The sequence below is a fragment of the Sminthopsis crassicaudata genome, chromosome 2, assembly GCF_048593235.1.
Source record: "Sminthopsis crassicaudata isolate SCR6 chromosome 2, ASM4859323v1, whole genome shotgun sequence".
Classification (NCBI taxonomy): domain Eukaryota; kingdom Metazoa; phylum Chordata; class Mammalia; order Dasyuromorphia; family Dasyuridae; genus Sminthopsis; species Sminthopsis crassicaudata.
Genome location: NC_133618.1, coordinates 33,369,974 through 33,397,630, shown reverse-complemented (window position 1 = coordinate 33,397,630; position 27,657 = coordinate 33,369,974). Strand labels below are relative to the sequence as shown.

Here is a 27,657-nt window from a genome sequence, read left to right as displayed (position 1 = left end):
CAAATCACCCGACATTTATTATGTGCCTTCTATGTGCAAGGCCCTTGGACTGCTGAGACCATCATGAGACAGTCACTGCCATCCAGGAGTTTACTTTCCTGAAGAGGAAGGGGGATAAAATGTGTCCCCATAATTACAGGATGAGGCTGAGGAGGGAGAACACAAAGATGTCTGAAGCGGGATGGGGGCCTCAGAGCCGACCTGGAATAATGAGCATTTTGAGAAGTGACAATCAATGAGGAAGGATTGTTGTTCAGACAGGGAGTAGATAGGTACATAAAGCATGCCTGTATTAAGTGCTAGCTGTGTACAGGCCAGATTTGTTCTAGAGTCTTTCTGGTTTCTGTAGCTCTCCGCTGAGCACTGCTTTTGTTCCTCAAAACAGAGAACTTGCCTAGTTAGGATGAGGAACTGAGCAGTAATCCAAGTATCCTAAAGAGGTTTTTGTTGTCTCTAACTAGTTTGACCTGAGCTGAAGGGAATTAGCCTTGGGGCCTTTTCCTGTCTTGGGAAAATAAAAGAGCCTTTGCTCTGAAAGACAGCATTCACTGCATGTAAATGCAACCCCGAGGGAGGAGGGGCAGAGGGTGGGAGTGGGAAAGGGCTCCACTGGGGGATGGGGGGAGGGGAAGGTGAGAGAGAGAGAGAGAGAGAGAGAGACAGAGAGAGAGAAAGAGAGAGAGACAGGGCCCTTGTCTATAAAGTGGAAGGCTTCAACTAGCCGACTTTCTAAGGTTCCTTGTCATAGTGATTCAGGGATCCTCTGATCTGAAAGGCAGCTCCTGGCCCTTGATGAGAATGGTTGTGACTGCTGAAGACAAACTGGGAAGGAATAAAGCAAGTCTTGTATAAAAGCCTTCAGATTCTGCTCCAATCCTTCCTATTCTTTTCTCATGGGGGCTTGGGAAAGGACGCTGGCCTGGATATTCTGCACAGCTGTAGGAGGTGGCCTTTTAGTACAGGACAGAGATCTTCTCCCCATGCTCTGGTGTGGCCTGTGCCCAGCATGTAGGTGCCTAAGAGAGGCTGTTTCCCTTTTAGGGTTTCTACTTTGAGGAAGAAGATGAACCATTTATAATGGAGGGTAGTTACCAAAGAAACCTATTCAGCTGAAATATTTTGAGAATAACCCGAATGTGGAGCATTTATTGCCTAAGTAAATTAATATATTTTTTCCCCTTTTTCTAGCTCCTTTCCATTTTCTCAGTTTTTCTTCCCTTCTTTTCTCTTTCTTAACAGCAATGCCAAATGAATATAACTATATGAAACTGAAGAGTGATTGCCCTCCTTCTCTGCCATGGTATGCCCAACCTCCCAAAAAAATGAGAAGACCCAGCCTGTTATTAAAAGGCATTCTCAAGTAAGTCAGACTCATCATAAGAATACTGAAAAAAAACTAGAAAAATCATTGCATGTATTTTTGAATGTTAAATACCATGAATTTTGATGGTAATTGATTTTGATAACTGGTTTTTGAGAAGACAGTGTATTTTCCGAAATTCGAATATCCATAGAATCTAATCAGGGTGCTTTGTTTTCATTTCCTTCCATAGCTAATAAGGAAAGAAAGCATTTTATAGGATTGAAATCAAATTGTGAAAGCTGATCTTTTCTTCCGTTCTCCCAGTTCCATTTCCATTTCCCTCTTCCTTACCCCAGCTTCCCTTTTACTTAATTTGCTAAAGAATAAAATTAACACAATCAGTCTATCAGCTACATGCTTTCCAGCTTCCCACTCCCACCCCTTCATCACTTCTTTTTTGGTGTGGGCTCTACTTCCCTTGGAGCACAGGAAAACAAAAACAATATTTGCTTGAGGGAAGAATGTAGGTATGGTGCAGCAAACTCTACATTTAAGAGCACAACAGTCTCCTGGACAGGTCTGTATGAGAATCTGAGATACCTGCTGCTTCCCATGGCTGGGAGGGAGTCAGTATCCCACAGCAGCAGTGCTTTGGGGATAACATGTGCCATTTACCCAGGACTTAGCATGACCCAGAGGACCATGAAAATTGTTCTGACCATAACCTTGCCCAAGGATTACAATGGACATAAAGTGGCATAGGTGACTTATGTTAACATATGGCACCATTGGTGAAGCTCATCTGCATCAAGTTTAAAGATCACTTCTGAGAGAGAGAGAAAGAGAGAAGGAGAAGGAGGAGGGGGAGGGGAGGGAAGAAAAAAGAAATAGAGAAGGAGGAAGGAAGAAAAGAAAGGGAGGGGAGGGGGAAGGAGGAGGAAGGAAGGACATACCCACATGCATCTGGTTTGGTCTTCATCTGGTAGCTATAGACCACCACCTCCCTGCCTAGAAGGAGACATGCTTTGCCATCAGTCTTCTGTGGTTAAGCTCAGGCATTATTACATTAATCAGAGTTCTGATTCTTTTCATTATCATTTTCTTTACATTCTGTGGTCATGTTGTAGATAGTTCTCTTGATTCTACTTCATTCTGCATCAGTTCATATAACTAAAACTTTGCCAAGTTTTTCTAAAGCTTCTTATTTATTATTTCTTATGACACAATATTCCATTACGCGTACTTCTTAATTATTAGCCCTTCTCCAGAATCTGGGTTCTGTAATTCACTACAGCACCTCCCAGGTATAGGCATTCTCTCCATTGGGGTAGATGGCAATTCATCTACAACTTGGTAGATTGTGCAATGTAGACACTGAGTCGAACACTTCATTAATATTGGAATTTTATAAAAATACATCAAATTTCATAAATTCAGCCAACACATTCATAGAGTCTGGCTTTAAATAATGAAATGGATTTAAACAGACATTCAGCTTTAGGAGTTTGAGAGACTACTCGTGTAAAACCACATAATTAAATTAGGTGATCTGTAGGATCTCATTCTCATTCTTCTCCAGCCTTTCCTTCTTCTTTCCTCTGTGTGGCCTGGCCTCCATGCTTAGATTACCCTTTCCCCTCCTCTCTCAGTTTCTTTGAGCCTTCCAGGCTCAGCTTGAGTGTTTATTCCTTCCTCTGTAAAGCCTGTTTCACAATCAGATTGTACCGGCTGGTATTTAAGATGAATGAGGGCAGAGGTGCTAGCTCAGAGAGCCTGAATAACCTTTATGATCCTGGGCAAGTACTTCACTTTCAGGGGCCTCAGTTTCTTCATCTGTCAAATGAGGGGGTTGAATGCACTGACCTTAGAGATTCTTCTCAGCTCTAACTCTAAGATCTTTGAGATAGAAACAAATCAAAGGGTGTGCTCGGGATTATGGAGGTGCTGTAAACTCTTAAATGTTGCCTATTAATCAGGCTTGAAAGCTCCTAGTGTTTTATCATTCAATAAAAAAACCATAGTATTTATTAGTCATCCTTGCTTCACTGGACACTGCCCAGGGGCTCTGCTTGTGCTATATATAGACCCACCTACCAAGAGCCCTTTAGAGAATAAAAAATTCTGCTTCAGGAGGGAGGAGGGTGGGTGGGAGCGCACTGGGCTCAGTAGAAGATCGACACTATAAACTTAGCCAAGCACAGTAATGGTAATCTCCTTTTGGCCTAGCAAATATGGAAAAGCAGAATATTTGGCAGGAAATAGAAACTGTGGCAGTCTTGCCTTGGTTAGTATATTTTTAGTGTCTCTAATACTAATTTATAACATTTACATAAGCTGAGTGTTCATCTCTGTTCATTCCCCTGCATCCGTCATCTTTTTCTGTTCTTTTCTTTCTGGTTCCATGCTCCCTTTTGTTTTGCCTTTCCCATCACTACTCTGGAGGATCTAGCTTGCAGAGACTCAGCTTCTAAGTATTTACAAAATTCTAGTTTTGGATTTATTTCTCTACCAGCCATTCTCTCATTTTCTCTTTGTAGAGTTACTGTCTCTTCTCTGAGATTACTCCTCTGTATAACAACTTCCCCTTTTCTTCCATCCCTGCTATTATCACTCACACCTTCCTCCTTCCTGTCAATTGTACTTCAGATGCTGTGACTATTATAGATTTAGGGGTTTGGGGGAATAAATTGGGAGAAAGTATTACTCTGACTGATTAGGTTCTGATTTATAACTTACTTTATAATTGTCCATGAAAACAAAGTTGTAAATTAAAAAGGAAAAAAAAAAATCACCAAGTATCTGTTTTGTGTAAGATTTTATGTCACCTGTGGAGGCTACAAGCAAAGTGAAACCATCCCAGAACGGAGGGAGCTTATGTTCTCTGGGGGAGGGAATGGTAGTGTCAAGGATACAGCATATACAGATAAAATTAAGGTAACTTGAGAAAGGAGCAAGAGAGTAGTAACAGCTGGGGAATGAGGTGATGTTAGGAGTTACTGGCTCAATTACACAAAGACTGGTAAATAACCCCAGGACTTCCTGGAGACCTCCCTCCCACACATACATTTTTAATAACACATTTTCTATGGGAGATTGCTTAGAATCTTCTACCATCTGTCTTTTTCAGTGAGTTTATAGTCTAAGCCACTATTGTTGGCTCTCTCTTATTGACCCGCATTTATGAGCTGAGATGGTTTCTGGGATCTTTTTTGTGGCTATTATTTCTCAGTAGTGACAGCTTATGAGGTTCATTTATCCCTTTCCCATTTTGGGAACCATTACTTTATTTAATTAGGTCAGTGTGGAACTTTTGTGATTGTATGGCCTGTCTTTATTCTCAATCCTTTCTTCCATCTTGATGTGGATTTGAACTTTTGCTATAGACACATCATGGAGGAAAGAACATTGGCTTTGGAGTCAGACGTCTTGGGCTGAGTTCTGGTTCTGCCTCAGTCCTATGTTGGCCACTTCCTATTTCTCCAGTGAAGTGGGAGAGGAGCAGAAAATGGGGCAGGAGTCTGAGAATCACAGTTCATAGACTGTCTACAAACTGGCTATATCACCTGCGGGACTTTGGACAGATCATTAACTTTTCGAGCCATAGCTTCCTCTTCTATAAAATGGGAGGACTAGAATAACTGGTTTCCAAAAATCCCCAACTTTAGAGCTCCAGTATAACTTGACGGTCTGTCTGTATGTGGCAACTGATTCTGAAACAACCACCACGTGTAGAAACAGCATTATCTGACATTTGGTTCATTGTATACGCTGCTTTCTGACTCTCTTTTGGAAGAATTTTTTGTGACACACAGTCATGAAGTGAGGCTGGTAACCACAATCCTTTGACCTTTTTTTTTTCCTTACCCATAAACCAGGTTTTTATACCATCTCTTTTTGACTGTCTTCTTAGAACCTATCTTTACAGTGTTGGCAGTGAGTTTTAAGTGGTTGTTTATTTGGTCTGGAATTGTTCTACACCATCATCTTCTGCAGCAGGTCTTGACATGTAGTAATTTTCCTGATGGATTTCTTGGAGAAGGACAGATGTTCATTATAATCACAGCAGATCAAAAAAATTTGACTATCCAGTGATGATATTTCAGTTTAATTAGTTACCCAGAAAACAGAAGGGTGGACCTCCCAGGAGCCTGGAACCCCCTCCCATTGGGGGCAGCCGCTTCTGGCTTCATTCAGATTGAGAAGGGCAACATTCACAAGGTGCACTTCCTCCGGGTGATCTCATTCCTGTGATGAGAGCCTCATGAGAGGTACAGCCCCCTTGTAGATAGTCTATGAACTCTGATTCTTAGGATCCTTGCCCCATTTTCTGCCCTTTCCCACCATTGTTGGAAAACAGGACGTGGCCAACATAGGACTGAGACTGTCTTTTAATTTTTCTTTATTTTCTCTTCTTTTTTTTTCCTTTTTTAGTGAGGCAGTTGGGGTTAAGTGACTTGCCTAGGGTCAACACTGTTAAGTGTCCTCCTGATTTCAAGGTCAGTGCTCTATCCACTGCACTACCTAGCTGCCCCCTAAATTTTTTTTGAAGTTGCTGTGGCAAAAGAATGCATTACCTAGTGGCCAAAGCTACTGGCTATGAACCTTTCTGCTTTTACTTCTGTTCTTAACTGACATAGAGAACCAAGAGTTACCTTCACTCCCTGACAAAGCATAGGGATAAGACTTTGTAGAAAACTCAAATAGATTTAAAATCTTTGAGAATGATTTAAACATGGCAAAGTGTCCTTAGTGACAATATGAGAAGATAAAGAGAAGGCACATACAAATGATTTTCTATACTTGACCATATATTTACAGCCCCTCAATTAAACGAAAGATATGGAGAATACAAGATCCTCCTATTTGTTATCCAAAAAATTGTATTTGACTTGTTAGAGCAAAATGGAACCTATAAGTCTCTCCCTGTGTAGGGGAGGAGAAGATGTTGCCCATGTATGTTAAGCTCCTACAAGATTATTTGATGGATACAACCATAGAAATATTCACTGATCTTCTCTTTATCGATATAAAATTAGGTATAAAAGAAGGAGGCAATTGTATATACCATTGTCATGGAGGATATCCAGATGGTGAGGTCTTTGAGGTACTCATTTTGTGGATCATTTTTTGAACTGACCATATCGAGCCCCACTATTATGGAACCTCTTCCTTGGGGTCCCTGACTACTCAAAATAATTCAGTGTAACAATTTACACAAGAAAAAAACCAAATGAATGAAAAATGCCTGTTGTCTTTGTGGCTATTGCCTATTCCATAATCATTTGGACAGGCATTGCAAATGAATGCTGAGTTTGATGCAGAACTGAATAGATAGAAGAAAACAGGTTGAGAAATTACATAACACTTTCAATATACCCGCTCTTGTCCCTGGCTCAAAAAAATATCTTTTTTTTAAAACACTCATATTCCCTTAATGATTCATGGAATCGCAGAACACTACAATCACTGAAGAATCCAAATGATGGATTAGCCACATGGCAGTGGAAAGGTGTGACCTAAAGCATATTAATACTGGAGACTTGTATTCAAGAGGGAGCATAAAAAATTTCATGATAAAAGATGCATGATTCAATTCAACAAACATTCATTCTGTGCAAAGATTTGCACATGGTTAGAACAAGACATGACCTACTCATTGACGTGTAGCACAGACTCTAAACAAAGGATCCTTAACTTGGAGTCCATGAACTAGGGTTTGTTTTAGTAATTTGATAAATATTTCACTGTAATTAGTTTCCTCTGTGCATTTTATTTTATTTATTTAGAAACATTGTGGGGGGGGGGGTGTCATTTTAAGGCTATTGCCTGCAAGCTTCCATCAGTGAAGTGATTGTTGATTCATCAATTGTTTTCAATTGGTCAGCTACACGTAGCTTTTAGAAAGACATTTTTACTGACTTCACTGTTCTCAGCAGCACAATGATCCACGATTACTCCAAAAGACTTATGATGAAAAATCCTATCCATACCCAGAGAAGCAATGGATTTGTGTCCGAATACAGATTGAAGCATGGAAAAAAAAAAGAATTAATGGGTTATATGTGACAGATATGGATGTGTTTTTTTTAATTACATATATTTTACCTAGATCAGATTGCTTATTTGGGGGGGAAGGGGGAAATAAAGGAGATAGGAAGAAAAATTTGGAACACAAAGTTTTACAAAAATTAATACTGAGGTGTCCAGCATAATAAACAAAGAAAATTATCTTAAACCATGAGAGGATAAAAGTTGTGTAATTTAAAACTCATGTAACTCTCTTACTCTTTCATCTTTTAGTTTGTTTTGTGTGTTGTGGGCAAAAGAAGAAAATTGCATCGATGAGAATATCAGTAACATTTAATCTTCAGAATGCACTGAATGACCTTCAATAAATAATTGTTTCATTGGCAATAGAGGAGAAGTATTGAAAAAAAAGAAAAGAATATTTACTAAAGTAGAATATATAAATATGGCTGATAGGGACACCCTCTCATCATGAGCATGTTCCTAGTTCAGAAGAAGGTGGGCTCATGCTTGGAGAGTGCATGTGGAAAAGGAGTACTCCATCCTTACTGCTTTCTGGAAGTTCTGTTCTCCTTCCACAGATTCCTCTTCTCAGTATGTCCCCTTCATCCTTAGCCGCTGGTTTGGGCCCCACTCTCTGCCACCCCTGGGGTAGGGGTTCTGTGACTGGCTGCAGATGGGGGGCTCGTGTCTCTGAACTTGTCAGGTTTGCAGGACTGGAGAAGTTCACTCCCTGTGAGGAGGACTGGGGCAAAGAGGGAGGAAACAGAGGTTCTCTCTCCTCCTGACCCCAGGTGATGTGTTCTCAAAAGCCTGGCCTCCAGCTATAATGCCAGGGAGCCATCCTGGCTTGCTGTTTTCTCCTGGGCCCATGAGGCCTGGCTGAATCTCTCCAAACAAGCCCAGTGCAGATTCTGTGCAGGATCAAAGACAGAGGCATTCTGCCTGAATGCCTCATAATAACAAGACAGTTCAATTTTCTTAGAAATAAAGATGCTTTTTAATGTGTCTGCCTTCTGTGTTTTTTCTTCTAATGATAAAAATGACTTAAGCTGTTTCTTAAGTGTTTGGCTTTCTGTGAGTTTGTTGAATCCTTGAAATGCTTTTAATTTGTCTTAAAGTAGCCAAAGCTGTATGTTAAAATAAGTATCAGTTCTTTTGTGAATACTAACTGAATTTTAAAATGGCTATAAATTGGAAGACAAGTTTTTAACTATATTGGGGAAATTTGAAATTAAATGTACTCTTGTAACATTTTAACAAAAGAAAATAGGAATAGTTGACTGAAGGAAATTAGACAAGACAAAAAATTGTCCCTTGTTTTCCAGCTGATATATATATATATATATATATATATATATATATATATATATGTATATTTAAATTTCATTCTTATAGTTGAATGAATGAAAGAAAAATGTAATTTTTTTTTATTAGTACTTAGATTTATTTCAGGTATGCAGTTTACACGCATATTATTGAGCAAAATTGAATTGCAAACAAATATACAAATATCATAACAAGCATTATCAAATAACATAACTGGCACTAGTGTTATAAGCATATTAATGGAACTGGTAAGGAAGAATCATGGAAGAGGACTGCAGCCCATGGCATTTTTCTTTTTAACCAAGCCAAAACTCTCGGTAGCACCATAATGGCAATACTTAAAAGAAACAGAGAAGATAGAACATTTTTACTATTATTTTTTCAGAATCACTTGCTTTGCATTTAATGAATTAGGCAGGAAAGTGAACAGTGCATGCATTTTGGCCAGTGTCAACTTCTTTTGTAAGCAAAGTTAAAGGGAATAAAGCTGGCCATAATGGGTATCTGCAGAAAAATGTAATTTTTAAGAGGCTCTCCTTTATGTGCCAAGTACCATGTCAAAAGGACTGGAGATACGAGATGGAAAAATAAAATGGTGCCTACTTTCAAGGCTCTATCATCTTATTGTGGGAAAAACAGCAGAAATGTTAGATTAATGCTTTGATTGCAATGATTTCTTCACTTAATTTTTCAATTTTATTGTTCTTATAAAATATGTTTCTAGTAGAAATATTCTTTATCTCTAATATTCTATCTAGAATTCTAGGGTCATCACCATTGAATTGTATACAAATAAGTAACTGAATTTTTCCTCCCTCAGATGTTTGCTACTTGTGTTTGGAGTGTGGATCCTCTATATCCTCAAATTAAGTTACAGTGCTGAAGAATGTGACATGAAAAGAGTGCATTATGTGGATCCTGAGCGCGTAAAGGTTTGATATTTCTGAAATTTTTTTTTTTTTTGGTCTGCATTTTTGAAACTTTGTTCCATACATGTAAATTGATTTTCCTTAAGAAAATTCCAATGCTAGTGGCATCTGGCTTCTAAAATATAAAATGTTTATTATATAAGGTAATTGTTTAGTAAGGAAATAGACTATCACCTCTTTTGTGCTAAAAGGTCATTGATCCCCTTCCATTTTTAGTCAGAGTTTTCTGTACTTCCCAACCTTCCTTATTAGGTTCCATCAAGATGTTTCTCAGAAATGCATCCATAGCCTGTTTAGTTTAGGGAAACACTATATCAAATCATTGCATGGTTCCTTTGGGTTAAATGAGCTAAACATGTTAGAGGATTATTACATGAAATGTTAATGACATCACCAAAAGGTTGTGTTGAATTTTCTTCAAATATTCAATACATTCAGGGCAGCTAGGTGGTGCAGTGGATAGAGCACCAGCCCTGAATTCAGGAGGACCTGAGTTCAAATCTGGTCTCAGACACTTAACACTTCCTAGCTGTGTGATCCTGGGCAAGTCACTTAACCCCAGCCTCAGAAAAAAATTTTTTTTTGAAAAAAAAAATTCAGTACATTCCTTTAGTTGCTGGTTTTGGTCTGCCCAAACTAAAATAAACAACAATAAAATGAACAACAACAACAAACCTACATTTCCTGTAGATCCTTCTATTTTTTGAAGCAATTAGTCCATCTCTACTCTTTTTTTCCCCCACCAAACTCTTTGGAAAAATAACTCTTGAAAAAAGTAACTCTTGATCACAGAGTGGTTGTAAGGATTAAATGAGAAAATATTTGTAAGGAGCTTAGCTTGATTCCAGGTACATACTAGGTATTTAATAAGCACTTCCATTCCTGCCCTTTCTTCAGCATTTGATTCTGTTCCCTGTCACCTTCTTGAGTATCTTCTTGGTTCTCCTAATCCTCTCTCACTTAATTATTCCTCTTTTTCCTTACCCTTAATATTAATATTTTTTTAGGATTCTGCTCCTCTCCTTTCCTCTCCTTACCCCTTCTGTTCTCCCCTCTCTTCCCCCATCCCTGAGTTTTCTCTTTCCCTTCTTTTTCCTCTCCTCTCCTTCCCTATAGTCTCTTTTTAATTTTTAAAATTTTATTTATTTAATTTAATTTTTTAATTTTTTAAATAGTATTTTATTTTTTCCTCAGTTACATGTCTAGAAAAATTTAGTCATTCATTTGGCATTTAAGATTTGAATTCCTAATTTTTCTCCTTCTATCCTTCCCTCCCCTCTAATGTTCTTTTTTTCTAAATTATAATCGTTCTCTTGGAGCAAATTTCTTGGAGAGCTTCTGGAGGCAGCCTTCCTTTCAATTCAGTTCAATTAATTACCTCAAATTTAGCCAGGACTTAAAGTTCAGCTCCTTTATTATGTCTTTCAAAGTCCTAAATCTTTTCCTGGGCCCTGTTAGCTTTTTTAGAGGCCTCTCTCTTTGATTCCCGAGAGCTCTTTCCAAATCTCTCCAACCAGCTTCGGCCTCTCACCCTCCCAATGTCTCCATCCAGCACAAAGGTGGAAAATGGAATGAATCTTGATTCGAAATCTTCTAGAGTGTGGGATTGTGGGTTTTTGCCTTGTGAATCTCCTGGAAGTTAATCCTAGTTCTGAATCTCCTGGAAGTCCATGAGCGGCCTTTTCCTTTAGACTTGTGAATCTCCTGGACTTTTGAATCTCCCTACTGAATCCTGGCTCTGAATCTTCTCTCAGAGAATGGGCTAGTCCTTTTATATGCTCTCTAAAGGTATGAAGTCTAATGTGTGAACCATTGAGCGAACTCCTTTAAAGGTGTGAACTAAGTACATAAGTACATCAGTACCTTGTCTCAAGTTCTGGCCCATAAATCTCCTTGTAGGATCAGATCAATCATACTGAACCATTAGATAATTATATCCATTCCAGTGGCTAACATTCCTTTTCCCTCTTCTGAAGATGACAGGCAGTTTGATAGAGCTTGTACATGTGCTATCCAAGTAAAACATATTTTCCTTATCAGTCACAGTTGTGAAAAAAGAAACGATCAAAAGGGGAAAAAACATAAGAAAAAATAAGGTGAAAAAAATATGCCTCAAACCGCCCTTCGTTAGTTCTTTATCTGGTTATGTAGAACATTTAGAGGTAGTATTTGGACCCAGATTCTCTCATTTCAGATCTAGTGCTCCTTTTACTCCACTAAGCTGCCTGGGTCTGTTCTTCTTTCTGTCTCCCCTCTTCCTTTGCTCTCCCCACCTGCATGTCCTACCAGCACTTGAAAGCGAACTCGTCCAAAATGGAGCGTGCTGTCTGTCCCGCAGCCCTGCTCTTCCCAGCTGCCCTGTTTTGTTACCCAGGTTCATGTCCCTGGACCCAGATCGGAAGCCATTTAACTTCTCTGAATTTCAACTTCTCCATCAATAAAGAGGGATGAATAGTAACACAATAATAAAGAATGTGCCCCATATTTATTAGTAATTTGGACATGTGCATTTCCCACCTTTTATTAGACCAGACACTCCACAAGGATGATGATTGTGCTGTGTTTGAATTTGGGTCCTCCCGACTCTTTAAGACCAATGCTCTAGCCACTGGGCCATCTAGCTGCCCCACATATTAGGTCTTTAATGGAGCATTTGCCACGTGGGATTGCATCCCTTAAAACAAATTTTAAATGACATTTTAAACATTAAAGATAATGATATTTTCTATATTTTCGTGGAGTTATTGTGGGCCAGAATACTGGGGAAAATGAGGTAATACGAATTTGACCCTTCCCCACCAACCAGTAGCACAAAACCATAGAGTATGAGAAAAGGACACCAATGGGAAGTTGAGTAATTTGAAAACCCGATTTCTTTCTTCAGGACTCTTTGTTCCTCAGACTTAGAATTTTTTATGTTCTATGAAAGAACTTTTTTTTTCTCTTGTCTTTACCTGGGATATAATTTCCAGGAATCACTAGCTCTTTATTAATGAAGCCCATATTTGTTTGTTTTAATTTTTTAAAATTTCTTGATTACTTATCATATAGCACAGATGTCAAATTCAAGAAGAAACAGATTCTCATGGGTCACATGCTGATTTAGAAAATCACAAATCAATATTTTCTAAGTGGTATTGTATTTTTATTTGTTTTATTAAACATTTTCCAGTTAGATTTTTATGATTTTATCCAACAATTTTTTTATAAAAAAGGTGATGTTATTGTATCTGAAAACCCCAAAAGTTGCTTCTTCCTTGCATCATAGACTTTCCATCTTTAGGTTGAGAACAAATAAAAATAAACAAAAAATAAAAAGCAAATAAGAAAATAAAATCTTAAAACATGATGCAGGGGAAATGCAGGTATCCTGTTGTATTTTAAAGCTAACATAGGGTGGTTTGAGCCCAGGCAGGAGAAAAATTTAACAGAAGAAACTGCATGGAGAAGTTACCATCTCCCTCTCCCCTCCCCCCTTCTCCCTTCCCCCTTTCCCCACATGTCTGATCTCATGAGGAACACCTGACAGGAGGAGGATCAAGGAGGATGCTGGGAGAGAAGCGGAGCTCAGACTTGTCGGGATGCTGTAAGAATCTTTGGAGCCCAAGCCTTTCCAGAATAGAATAATCTCAGGATGCCTCTTGTCAGGGATTGAGATTTTCTGTGTCTGCTGTTTTGAGAGGCCCCTTAGGGGCTCATCTCAAAACCAGGTCTCTCCAGGGAAGAGGCTGAGGGACTTTGAAAGTCCAGATTATTATAAGCGTACATTTAAGTGTAACTGGGGGGGGGGGCTCCCGGTGTCAGTTTGAATGTTGGGCCATGTGGCCTCATCAGTTAGCTTGTGGTCCCAAGCTGGCCCAGGAATCGCGTTGTCTGCGGCAGAGACTCTTAGCCTTGCTGTGTCTCGGACCCCTTGCGAGATCCCAGTACATGGCTCTTGCTGATATCTATAAGGCTTTGGTGATTCTCTAACATGTCATCTCTTCTTCCTTTCTTTGTTGTTGCTGTTGATGTCGTCATTATCATTGAAAACTCAGATTAAGGTCCTTTGTCCTTTGATGAATATGAATGTTACTCCCCACAAGATGAGGGTTAAAGATTCATTGATACAATTTCTAGATTCTGGACGACTAACAGATTTTCTTACAACTGCAAAATCTCAACTTGGTTGTATAAAAGTCAGGTACAGAAGTTGCATTCATTTACATGAATTTTCCTTTTTATGTTTAGTTATGAACTACAGTGGTGTCAAACTCAAATAGAAATGGATTCCTGCAGGCCACCATGTTGACTTAAAAAACCACAAATTAACATTGTCCATATTGTACGGTTTTTTTTTTTGCTAAAGATTTCCCAATTGCTTCTTTGGTTTGCCATGGCATGTGGGCTGGGGCCCTGTACTTGATAGCTCAGATGTAGCTTAATTGCTATTGTGCTTACCATTAAACAAGACAAAGTAACTTTGAGTTTTATTTGATTACCACTTGAAATTCTGTCCTAGAGACGAGGGGATTTGCTAGTTAATTAACTTCTTAACAAATAAAAAAAATCTTTAATTCTTAACATGATAATGTAGAACTTTAATTAGTGTTGTTTTTTTTTTTTTTTTTTAAATGACTAACTTTATCCCCTCTCTGAATTTTTTTCTTTTTTAAGAAACCCTTAGTAGGAAGTCACATTATAGTTATCTATGCCTTGGATTACAGAATTTAAATGTAGAAAGAACCTTAAAGATAATGGCTGTCCCTTTTGTTTTATAAATGAGAGAATCATAGGGTGTTTAGTGATTTTTTTGTTGTTGTTGTTTATGATGTTACCCTTTTTAAAAATAAATTTTTGCCATAGTTTTTTATCTTCCAAATACATGCAAAGATAATTCTTCAATATTCACCTTTATAAAACTTTGTGTTCCAAATTTTTCTCCATCCCTCCTCCCCAAGACAGCAAGCAAAATTATATGTTAAATATGTGCAATTCTTCTAAACATACTTCCATTTTCATCATGTTTAAGAAAAATCAGATTAAAAGTGAAAAAAAATGAGAAAGGAAAAAAAAAAAAACAACAAACAAATAAAAGTATGTTTAGGGACCTGAACAAGAACATAGTGAGATAATGGCTGAGCTAAGATTTAAAACCAAGTCTTCTCTGAGATGTGGTCTTAAAGATCACTTGTACCAAAGGCTTGCAATTTATGTATTGGAAACTTCTCTCAGTCAGCTAAACCTTTACTATGTGTGTGTTGTGAGTGGTCATCTTAAGTCATCATCACATGTCAGAAATCCATCTACCTTCATGATCTGGTAATGCTAAAAGAGAAATTGAAAATATTCTGAAAATATTTGGGGAAAAAAAACCAGGTAGCTTCTTCTGTTTTCAATTTTAACATTGTATATTGTGCAAGACTGTAAAGACTGGGAATTTTGAAGTAAAAGCTAGATTGTATCTGGTAGTACTCATGTGCAGTCATCCTCCATATTGTTTAGATATAGAGGGATTGATTCATCTTTCAGGTTGAAGTCAGTCATCTTTAAGCTACTTTCCAATTTTCTAATTTTACTGGTCACCTGTGCGGGAATGCATTAGTAAGTCAAGAGCGTGCCAGTTACAGATTCTCACTTCTCTATTTTGGGATGAATGAAGGATGACATCAGTATAACTAAGGACAAAGGAATATTACTTGTCCTACTAGCACCATGGCTCCAGGGCCATTTGAATTTTGCATGTTGTTTCACATTCCTGTAAAATTCCTGCTGCAACAGTTTAGGGAAGTATTTCCTGAAAGAATTATGAAGTCCATGCCTGACTCGGGGCAAAATGCAAGTGCAGCCTTGTTTACAGATAAAGCAGGAGGAATTCTAAGTAAATTAATGTGGGCTGATGGGGGAAAAAATTACGGCTTGGGAGCAGGAAAAAAAATGATAGGCAAATCACCATGTTTCATCCCTAACCCCTCTCTTACAGCTGAGGAAAGTGAATTCTAAAGAGATTAGTGGCAAACATGGGACTAGAATCCAGGTTTTCTCTTTCTTCTATTTGGGAAAGGGAATTAGCATTTATAGAACACTTACTACATAGGAGGCAATGTGCTAAGCACTTTAGAAATACTATCTCATTTAATCCTCCCAATGACCATTTTACATGTGAAGAATTAAGGAAAACAAAGTTAAATGATTTTCTCTGGGTCACACAGCCCGTAAGTATCAAATATCTGAGGCCAGACTTGGGGTCTTCTTCACTTCAGCTTGGAGCTCTATCCATTGGGCCACCCAGCTGCCTCTGGTGGGTATTATACACAGAGCACCTTATCGTCATCCCCTCAAAAAACCACACATCCTGTTCAGGAATCAGTGGAGAGGAGCTAACCACACTGTGACTCAGGGAAAAGGAGGAGCTGGGACACAAAGATGTCTGTGCCTAAGGCCAAACATGACAAAGACCAGGGACCCTGTGCCTAGATCTTTTGGGGGTTTGGCTTCTGCCCTTCCCTCCCAATGCCCCTGATTCCTTGCTCCCTTGTCTTTTCCACACGCAGACACACCCCTTGCCCTTTGCCCCCAGTTCTAGATAATTTGGTAGTGGATCTCTTTCTGCTGGTATGGTCTGGCCTTGAATCTGGCCTTTCACAGACCCACGACTGGACCACTGTGGCTGATACCACCCAACCTTGTTCTGACCTCCATTAAACATAAATAAGTGGGGCAGCCTTGCAGTGCCCCTCAAGGCAGTGGAAATGGGTGTGAACCCCGTTATGTGCAAAGTCTGTGCTTCTCAGTATTTATAGAAGAAGCTATGAAGTTGTTAACTTGCATGACTAAGTGATTTTCTTATCTACCTTGCTGATAGTCATAAAAAGATAGATACTTCTGATGTTTTATATGAGAAATTTTGTTCCTTTGAGAATTATGTCAAGATCATCACTACACAGGTCCTAAGGGTTTTGATGGTGACTGGGTTTTGCTTTTTTTTTTTTTTTTTTTTTTTTTTAATAACCAGCTTAACTGAATTTAAGACATGATCCAAAATTAGGAAACTTCTATGGGATATGATAATACTAAACTGTAAACCTAAAAATTAACAGCAAAACATAGATTTATTTTTTTTAATCTCAGTTTATTTTAGAGGAGTTTATAAAATTTTTAACAGGATTAGATTATACTTGCTTAATTTGTCATACATGGCAACTGATATAAGACCATCAACATATTAGTAGGTACTCAAATGTGCCTGATAATTTAGTCTGCTTATAACCCCAAACCTCTTACTTTTTTTTTTTTTCTTATACATAAATTCCCTGTGGCTTTACCTGGACTTCCCATAAAACAGCCTAATTTCCCAAAATTTGCCTTGTAAGCTGGGACTGGAAACTGCCCCACTGGTCTGTTTTGCTACTGAACCAGGACCGAGGACCTCAGTTGATGATCTGCTGGGTTTAAGGTCCTTTCACTGGCTTTTCCAGATTCTGTCTCAGATGGACTAAAAACCCCTTTCACTCCAGTGAGACTCCATAAATCTTAGCTTGAGAAAATATATTTTATGTTTATTAAATGAAAAGAATCATATAAAAGATAGACTAGTCTTTGTTTTTAAGGTATTTGTTATCTATAACTGAATACTTATAATATCTAAAACTTATTCTCAGATCAAATTTTGCTTTTTCCTTATTCTAGAGAGCACAGAAATATGCTCACCAAGTATTGCAAGGGGAATGTCGCCCTGGTTTTGTGAAAAAGGAGATGGAACGATTATTTGATCAGAAATATGATATGGACTCATCCCCTTTTGTGAAAGAAAATATGGAAATGAATGAAGATATATATAAATATGATCCTCCATTTGGATTTCGCAAGTTCTCCAGGAAATTGCAAAATCTTTTAAAACTTTTGCCTGAACACGATTTGCCTGAAAACTTGAAAGCAAAACGTTGTAAACATTGTGTTGTTATGGGAAATGGTGGAATACTGAATGGACTCGGACTGGGCCACATATTGAATCAGTTTGATATTGTGATAAGGTATGTGCTAGTCTTTTATTAAAATTGATTTTATTTCTTAGAGAATTCAATTTGTAAGTACTTATTGAGTCTTTACTGTGTGATGAGTACTGTACTAAATGCTGTATGGGATACATTGAGTCCTGGTCCCTAATCAGATAATGGAGATATACATGAAACAATTGAAAACATTAGGAAGTTAGATGTGTAGCAAAACCATCTATAAATAAATACAGCAGGAAGCCAACAAACATGTGACAGAAGTAATGGGGAGGCTCTTACTAGGGACTTGTGGAAAAGAAGGATGGGACTGGACAGTCAGACCAAGGCGGTTGGGCTTGGTGCAGTTAGTTCATGTTCAGAACCTGGTGTTTTAAAAGGGTGAATTGGGCAGCACCAGCCCTGGGCTTTCTCCTGGGACCACCATGGAGGGGAGCATTTGAAGGTCCTACCAGGGGAGCTCTGTGGGGGTCAGTTCCAGCAGCAGACTGTCTGCTGCCTCAGAATGGCTGAGGTAAGTGTAGAAAAGCTCTTCACTCACCAGACTGGCCCCAGGATAAGAAACTTTTTGATTATGATGACCAATGTAATAGATACAAACCCCCTTCATGCTTTGACAGGGGAAGAGTGGAAGGAAAGGGGGCAGAACAGTCTTAAGAATTAGTTAATGTTGTTGTATTCCTAAAAAATAGAACCATTACAGTTTTTTTTGTTGTTGTTATTCTAAATAGTTTAATAAGAGTTCTCTGCAAGGCATTAAAATACCCAGTTTGTGAGGATAAACTCCATTGGAGAGAGAAAATACAGACTGCAGGAGCAGCGGAGCTGAGAAATTTTCTTGATACTGGGCAGGATCTAAGTCTGCTGCTTTCTGATCAGCCTTGCACTGCTCTGTAATCTCATATTTCTCTTGGTGTTGAGGACTGTGGAGCCTCTTCTTCTTGAAGAAGGATGATTTGGAATTTTTGCCGTAGACAGATTAACCCTGGCAGGGGTGGCAGGGGCAGATTTCTCACAGGGCCTTCGAGAAAGAACACGGTGGAGGGTCAGAGGTCCAGTCACAAGTAGCGAGCCACTTGCCCCTGTGAGCATGATCCGAACAGGGCCCGGGGTGATGTTAGACCAGAGTCTCTGACATGCTCACGCCAAGGTGACCACGAAGCTAAAAGGGACAAGTCCACAGTCATTACTACTTCTTGTGTGCCAGGCACAGTGCACAGCCTTGGGGATGTAGAGAAATAGAGCTCCTCAAGAAGCACCCCGTGGGATGGAGAGCAGCAAGCACATCCTTTACCAAGATATATGCAAAATAACATGGAGATAATGAATAAGAGAAGCGCTAGAATTAGGGAGAATCAGGAGAGGCTCACTGTAAGAAGGTGAGGTTTTAATGGGACCTGAGGAAGCCAGAAAATGGAGGTGGACAGCCATTGATACTGCCTCAAATTGGGAGATGGAGTGTTTGGTGAGAACAGCAAGGAAGGCTGATGTCACTAATAATAGAGCACATTTGGGGAGTAACACAGAAGATTGGAAAGGTGGAAAGAGGCCAGATAATGAAAGGCTTTAAATGCTAAGGAAGGGACTTGATCTGGCAGTGATAGGGAGCCACTGAATAGAAGTGTAACATGTCAGATCCATGCTTTAAGAAGATCAATTTAATGGCTGTGCCCCTTTATAAAGACTTGTGGATGGCCTTGCATCATACCGGACTTGAGTTAGATAGACAGGCAGACAAGCAGACAGATAGATAGAAAGACAGAGAGAGAGAGAAGAGAGAGAGAGTGAGGGAGGAAGAAAGGGAGAAAGGAAAGAGAAAAGAAAGAAAAATATGTGGATGTATAGGACAGATAGAGGTACAGAAAGACAAATGGATAGAGGATACAATGAAAGTAGAAGCAATAAAACTTGGCAATGGATTGGATATGGCGGTGAGAAAGAAATTGAGGATGACACTTAGGTTTCAAGCCTGAGAAAGTAGGAAGATAATGGTGCCCTTGACAGCAACAGGAGAGTTAGGAAGAGGGGAGGGCTTGGGATCCAGCTTTGGACATGTTGAGTTTGAGGGTTATGAGATATCCAGTTATGGATGGCTATTGGATAAGTATACCTGAGAATAATCAGCGTAAAATGGTCATTGAACCCAGGGGAGCTAATGAAATAGTATGTAGGGAGAAAGGAATAAGGTTCAGGATAAGGTTTTGGGAGACACAGTTAGTGAGCATGACCTGGGCAATGGAGCAGAATAGAGGAAGTGAAGTAATCCAGCATATAAGAGGAGTACCAGGAGAAACCCAGAGAGAAGACAGTCCCAGGGAGAAAAGGGTGATGGAATCAGGGGCTGCCAAGAGGTCGGGAAGGAGGAGGACTAAGGAACAGGAGGATTGACCAGTCACAGGTCTTCCTCAGAGAAAGCTCGTGTTCCGAGTGGCTCAGTCATTCCACCTTCTGTCTGTGTTGAGCTTACAGAAATGGCATTGTGAAGATAATTTTATTTAATGTGTGGATAGAGAAGGAGAAAAATTTTCTCAAAAACTTCACCAAGGCTGCTAAACCAAACTACCAGATTTGTAAAGATGCAGTAACTTTGCCTCCCAGCCAAGATGGCGTTACTCCTTATCAGCCACCATACCACCCAGACCCAAAGGATAGGAATGAGTTCTCCATCTGCAGAGCAGGGCATGGACAGATGCCGTGACTAGTAGTTTTCCAGCTCCAACTTGTTGCTATCTGAATCTTTCATGCTCTTTCCCTTCCTTTCCAGTTATAGGATGATAATCAAATCAGCTGTTGTTGCTCTCAGGGTGTGTGTGATATCTGATTCTCCTGTGGCTCCACTCACTATCTGTGAAACTTTCCCAATCAAAATAACACTCCTTAGTCACCACTCCTTATATAAAAGATGTCTTCATTTAATAAGATATTTGTAAAGCACTCGGCACAATGCCTGACACATAAATGAATGCTTTTTTCTTCCCTTTCTTCTTTTCTTCCCTCTCTCCTTTCTTTTGACCTCCCTTCCTTTCTTCTTTCCTGCCTCTCTCCCACTCTCCTTCCTCCCTTTCAAGGAGTGTCTATTCCTTGAGACAGGGACTGTCTTTGAATTTCTAGCCATGCACAAAGCATGGTATATAATAAGCATTTAATAAATAATAATAATAATATAATAAACAATATAATAAGCATTTAATAAATGCTTTTTCATTCCTTTTGTTCAACCAAATAAGTAGATGGTAAAAACTTCCTTGGTAAATATGATTTAAAATATGAAACTAAAGAATCTAGATGTTTGTTTCATAGTTTCAAATTTTTGAGCTGGTAGGATGTTAGAGGTCATCCAATCCAAATTCTTCAATTTTTCAGGTGAGGAAAGTTAAGCCCAAAGAGTTTAAGTGACTTTCTTGGTCACACAGGCTTTTCCCACTGCACTATAAACTCTGTCTCACAAATGCCGTCTTCAAAAAACCAAGCACTAGATGTGGTAAACATGACAACAATTTCATGCTCCAAATGACACTGACCATCTCTACAGACAGGAAATGACTAACAATATGGGACTTTGTCCCAAATTAACTCTTTTATTGTCATAGTTAAATCAAAATAATACCAAGTTAAAAGAAAAATTAAAAATGAGAAGATGCCTTTTGTTCAATTTCCATAATTCCAGTCCAACTTATTTAAACAGACTGTTAGCACTGGGGAAAAAAAAATTGAAAGTAGATAAAAGTAAAGTTATTGAGTCTGATTATCACTATTTCTGAGATAAGTTTAACTTATAAAGGGACAAGCTCTTTTTTCAAAATATTCTACAGGGAGATGGTAAAGGATTATGAATTGTAACATCTTCTAAAATAGTAAAAGTCAGTATGTGAGAAAACAAGCCTCCTGAAAACTTGGCATTAAACTTAACAAAGCCAAGGCATCCCCAAAACATTTCAGCAAATCCCTTGACTTATGTACAAGGAGCTCCAGCTGAGAAGGAAAGGAAAAAAGAAATATAATAAGGCATTCCCTAGAGATTACAATTAAAACAAGTATAAAATAATTTGAGGAGAGAACGCTAGCCATTGGAAGGAATAAGGAAAGCTTTTTGGAGGACCGCCTCCAAATTAAACCTTGAAGAAAGATAAGGTTTCTAAGAAACAGGTGAGAAAGGAATGAGTGCATTTCTTGCTGTTGGGACACAGTTTGTGCAAATATACAAAGGAATGGAATGGAATGTTGAGAAGGAAGAATAATTTTGGTTAAAAGTTCAAGTTTAAGATGAGGCGTGATACCAAACTGTGGAGGTCCCTAAGTGCCAGACTAAGGAATTTGCATTTTACCCTAGAGTCAGATTTGTTGAAGGCAGAGCAGGGGAGTGAATGGGGAGTGAATGACATGGTTAGATTTGTGTCTTAGCATGTTTATAGGAGCCTTGTGGGAAATGGATGGGAGAAAAGATAAGCTGGAAGCCAGGAGAGAGAGAGGTTGAGAACTAGGGTTGTGGATAAGTCATTGGAGGAAGATGTGTGATCTGAGAAGTACTGCCGAGATAGAATTGACAGGATTTAAGGGATTAGCCTTGGGGAAAGTGAAAGATTAAGGTAGACTTTGAGATTACAAATCTGTTAGGGAGATAAGTTAATGCCCTTAAAGTTTGGAGGAAGGGCAGGGGAAACAGATGATATCTCTTGTGGGCCATTTGGAGTTTAAGATGCAAATGAAATTTCTTAGTGAAGTTATATTGTGGGCAGGAAATCAGAAGCAAATTGGAATAGATAATATTAGTTCTTTTTCCAGGTTTATGAACCAGTATGAACATGAAGATGAAGATCTATGAATCTGTGAATCTATAAGTCTGGGATTCTTTGTGGGACTAGAATTGAGGAGAATTAGGGTTGAATATCTGAATGTGTGAATTACCTTTATATGAATATCATAAACCTGAAAAAATGATTGATATTATTAAGGGAGATTGGATAGAGAAAAAGGACCCAGGTCAGAATTTGAGGGACGTTCATATTTAGATCATGGGAGATGGTGGAGAATCCAGCAAACATTAGACTTCTCAGACAAATAGAATAACAAATAGATGCAAAACGAAGTAGATTTGCCAGCATTTGTTTTTTTATAATAATTTTTTATTTTTCAAAATACATGCAAAGATAGTTTTCAACATTTACCCTTGAAAAACCTTGTGTTCTATTTTTTTCTCCCTTCTCCATTTCCCCCCTCCTCTAGGCAGCAAGTAATCTGATACAAGTTAAATATGTGTAGTTCTTCTAAACATATTTCCACATTTATCACTAGCATTTCTTGAGAATCCTTTTAAATAATTTTGATTTTACTGCCTAAGTGCTTTTAGGTATTTGGTAAGGATGTTAAAAATGCACTTAAAGAGATTGTAGGAAGAACACATACGAAATCCATGCGGCAGATAACATAATTTTAAGGGTAATTAAAGGATTGATTTTTTAAATATTTCAAAAATGTTAATATTTTAAAAGAATGAAAAAGAATATAGATGATATTAGTACCAAAAACAAATGGTGACCAAGCCAACATTAACATGTATTGACCCATATGCTTCCTTTTTTGTATAAATAAAATTTGTGAGTATGCTCTATGTATATGTCAGATATCATTTGTGAAAAGATGAGAAGGAAACAGGTTTTTATAAAAATGTTCTTTAACCAAGCATATTTTTGGCTGACTGAGAAGTGTACCAATTATACTGCCAGATTGTTAGGTTTTTTTCCTTGTTGATCATTACCAAAAAATAAAGGAAACTTGATTCATTGGAGTTAAATAACAGTTTTAAATTTGTGTGTAATGTGGAAAGGACATCATAAATGTGCATTTATGGTTTTAACTGCATGACACACCTTGTTTGAGTAACACAAAGGCCAGCAACAGATAATTAGTCTGAAAAGTTGTGGTTTCTATTTTAAAATTTACTTCTATTTTTTTTTCCAATAGGTTAAACAGTGCACCAGTTCAGGGATATACAGAGCATGTTGGGAATAAAACTACTATAAGGATGACTTATCCAGAGGGAGCTCCATTGTCTGACCTCGAGTATTATTCTAATGACTTGTTTGTTGCTGTTTTATTTAAGAGTGTTGACTTCAACTGGCTTGAAGCAATGATAAAAAATGAAACTGTGGTAAGGAACAAAAGTTCATCTACAAAATATATGCTTTGATTAAAACAAGGTTTGAGATTTAGTGCTGGAAGAGGACCTTAGGAGACATCCAGTCCAATTGCTGCATTTTACACAAGAAGAAATTGAGATTCAGATACTTTTTCACCATCATCTAAGTCTGAAGTAGCAGTAGACTGTTTTATAACAAACATGGCAAACCTCGTTCATTCAAATGAACCGTCTGTCAACGTGGTCCTCTTGGGTGAAGAGTTTGCACAACTCAGTTTGGGAATACTTCTTCATTTGCCTTCAGAACCAGATAATAAGCCAATAAAAAAAAAAAAAAAAACAGCCTCATCACTATATTAGTCATGAAAAAATGACATTCCCCAATTTAATTGTCTTTCTTTTATTAAAATTGGTTCCTGATGATTGTTGGCCATCCTCAAACATTGATTTTACTCTCAAAAAATAAAAATATACCACTGCTGAACATATTTAAAAAAGATGTGATACAACTTATAAAGACAGTTCCAAAAGAGAACTTCCAAAAATATTTTGAGCAAAGCCAACATCATTTAGAGTTGTTGGACTTTTTTTTAAATATAAAAAGATACACTGTTTATCTCTATATTTTGGGGGGTTATATGTCTATCTATTTTTTGTGGTCAGCCAGGTGGCACAGTGGATAAAGCAATGGGCATGGAGTCAGGAAGGACTGAGCTTACATTCAGCTTCAGAAACTTAATAATCCTGAGATCCTGGGGAAATTATTTAATCCTGTTTGCCTCAGTTTCCTCATCTGTAAAAAGAACTGGAGAAGGAAATGGCAAAACATTCTATTATCTTTGCCAAGAAAACCTTAAATCAGGTAATAAAGAGTCAGACATGCCTGAATAACAATAACAAACCTATTTTGGCATATTTGTAGATATACAGAAGTATTAACCATATGAAAAAATGGAGTGTCTTAAATATACAATTTTAAAAAATATACCTATTATTTAACCTTCCAAATGCATACCATATTGCTATACTTCGGGGATCTTAAGTCTTCAAAGCTGGCATTATGAAGGTCTTCAAAATTGTCATCTTTTTCTATAGAGCAGTTAAGATGCTATCTTTTCTGGCTTATCTTCTGAAAAAGTTTTTAAATTAAAAATCAGAACTGTATATTTCTCCAGCTATACCATTCTAAAAAACCTTGAGTAGGTTTGGAAAGGAAGAGAAAGGGAGGAGGGAATGAAGAGAAAAAAGGAAGGAGGGAAAGAAGGAAGGAGGGAGAGAGGGAGAAAGACTATAAAGAAGGAAGGAAATAACCTTCCTTCTTCTAAAGTTGGAGGCAGTGGTTTAAAAAAAAAAAAAAAAAAAAAAAAGCATGTTATGTACTATTTGGTTGGCCTAAAGTGCTAGTGATCATTTGGAAGGCTATCTATTCTCTTTGTATCATCCCTCTTAACATAGGCGTAGATCATGAGAACAGTCAAGTTTTTCTGTAGCTTTGAGTTGTATTGTAACACCATAGGTTAAGTGGAAAGGAACATGATGCTTGGAGTCAAAAGAGTAAAGTTTTAGTGCCAGGTGTGGTGCTAACTCAGTCTGTGCCCAAATCTTACCTCAAGTCCTAATGCTTGGGGCACTGACCTCAGGGGTTGGGAAATGCACTTGGTTTGGAGAAATGGAACCACGTTCCGGAGTTGGATGGGACCCAAAATGAAAGCTAATCTAAACCCAGACCTGATCGAAAGTGCCTTCTACAGAACTCCACTGAGTGGTCATTCATATTGTCCTTAAAGACCCTGGGGGAGCCGATCATCTCTGGGGGGCCCATTTGGGGCATCTCTAATTATTGGAAGTTTTCCCTTTGTATCAACCTATGTCTGCTGCAATACAACTTACATTCATCAGACCTGCTTTTGTCCTCAGGCTGTGAACAAGTTTACTGTCTCCCATATGATAGCCCTTGAATACTTGAAATACTTGAAAACCCTCATGTTTCTCTCACCCTGCCTCAACCCTCAGGTTGCTTTTTCAGGTTAATCAATTCCTGTTCCTTCAAAGGATCCCCATGTTACAAAAACCTGCTGCACAAAAAGGGGATAGTGATCGGATTTGGGGTTTTCTTGTTATAGGGCATTCTCAGTTGAGGAAACAGCCACTGCTTGGGGTGGGGGGGAACCTTCTCTGCAAAGTCTGATGTGTGACCTGATCTTCCTGGCTCCAAGGCTAGCACTCTTATCTACTGCCTCTTACAGAAACATGAATCACTATTATTAATATGAAAAATTACTTCCCTTCTTCAGCCATTTTGGGTGCGCCTGTTCTTTTGGAAGCATGTCGCTGAGAAAATACCACTCCAATCAAAACAGTTCAGGATTCTGAACCCAGTCATCATTAAAAATACTGCTATGGACATGCTGCATTACCCAGAACCTCAAACAAGAATCTGGGGCTGGAGTCAGGTATGGTCCTTTTTGAAAAAACAAAAACTGCCATTTCTGGGGAGGGACCACAGTTAGCACTTTTCTAAATGTTATAAAGACTTAGTTCCTAGTGCCTGGTATAGTAAAAGTGACCTTGGTCATCCCGGGACATCCGTAAATACATAGATGTCTGTGACTCAGTGCTTTAAATAGAAGACTATCTTTTACTGTTCGGGTGATTCATTGGGCTTCAGTGACCCACCTAAATGTAAACACAATTGACTCTCTTTAGGAAATTGATGCTTCAAGACTCAATTTTTTGCTCAATAGTATTTTATTTTTCCAAATACATGCAAAGATAATTTTCAACATTCATTTTTGTGAGACTTTGGGTTCCAAATTTTTCTCCCTTCTTTCTCTCTCTCCATTCCAAGGCAGCAAGCAATCTGATTTAGATTATACATGTATAACACTTGTGAATGTATTTCCTTATTTGTCATATTGTGCAAAAAAAAAAAAAATCAAACCAAAAGGGGGAAAAAACAAGAGAAAGAAAAAGCAAGCAAGCAAACAGAAAGGATGGGAATGATATGCTTCCATCTACATTTAATCTCCGTAGTTCTCTCTCTGGACTGAGGTGGCATTTTCCATCCTAAGTCTATTGGAGTTGTACAAGACCTAATTCAGTATATGACTGTGCTAAGCCCTATTTATTTGAAAAATAAAATACAACTTTTGTCTGTCTAGTAAGGTTCAGTTTGTATCATGTGAAAGCAGAGGAATATTTAATGAAGGTTTTCTGCTTGTGGGAGGTTTACAAAAATGAACACAGGACAAACCCTGCCCTCGAGGAGCATAGATAGAATCTACATAGGGAAAATAACTTTATTGTTACTTTGTTGTTTTGATCCTGCTATATAAATATAAACTAAATAGAAATATAAACCATATATATATATATATATAAACTATAATATAAATATACAAATATCAAAATCACACTGTGGAGCATGAGAAGGATCACAAAATGCCTTGGGAATTAAGAGGAGATGTGAACACCAGACGGAGACAGATAGAGACAGAAAGAGAGAGAAGAGACAGACAAATACAGAGAGAGACAGAGACAGAGAGATAGAGTCAGACAGAGACAGAAAGGCAGAGATAGAAACAGAGCCACAGAGAAAGGGAGGGGTGGAAATCACATGTGGCTGATTGGGAACAGCATGCAAAAAAAAAGAAAAAAAACCAGTGTATTTGGGGAACTGGCAAATAATCAAGTTTATCTGGAAATTCAAGCACTTTGGGGAGAATATGACGGTTAGACCTAGGTTGTAACAAGGTTTTTAGAGGAACTTGACTGTTAAGCTGAAAATTGATGCCTGGTGTTTGATGTCACTTTAATGTCAAGCACTCAGGAGTCTGTTTATTTTCTCTTAGATCCTCTGGCTGTATTTCTGAATGAGCAGTAGGATTAGAGAAGGTCATGACCTTCTGGTCTGAATAGCCAGACTTCTTCTAATGTGGTTAT

The 27,657-nt window shown here is 38.3% G+C and overlaps 1 protein-coding gene across 4 annotated transcripts in view; it reads left to right on the top strand.

Moving 5' to 3' along the window:
- The window catches only part of ST3GAL5 (ST3 beta-galactoside alpha-2,3-sialyltransferase 5), a 57,927-nt gene that overhangs the window by 20,606 nt on the left and 9,664 nt on the right, over positions 1-27,657 (top strand). For all 4 annotated transcript variants that reach the window (XM_074285654.1, XM_074285651.1, XM_074285652.1 and 1 more), the window contains exons 2-6: positions 1,240-1,360; positions 9,480-9,591; positions 17,257-17,600; positions 23,541-23,727; positions 26,010-26,168. In XM_074285654.1, the coding sequence (XP_074141755.1) occupies positions 1,242-1,360; positions 9,480-9,591; positions 17,257-17,600; positions 23,541-23,727; positions 26,010-26,168 (921 nt within the window). In that variant the 5' untranslated portion in view covers positions 1,240-1,241. The remainder of the gene's footprint in view (positions 1-1,239; positions 1,361-9,479; positions 9,592-17,256; positions 17,601-23,540; positions 23,728-26,009; positions 26,169-27,657) is intronic.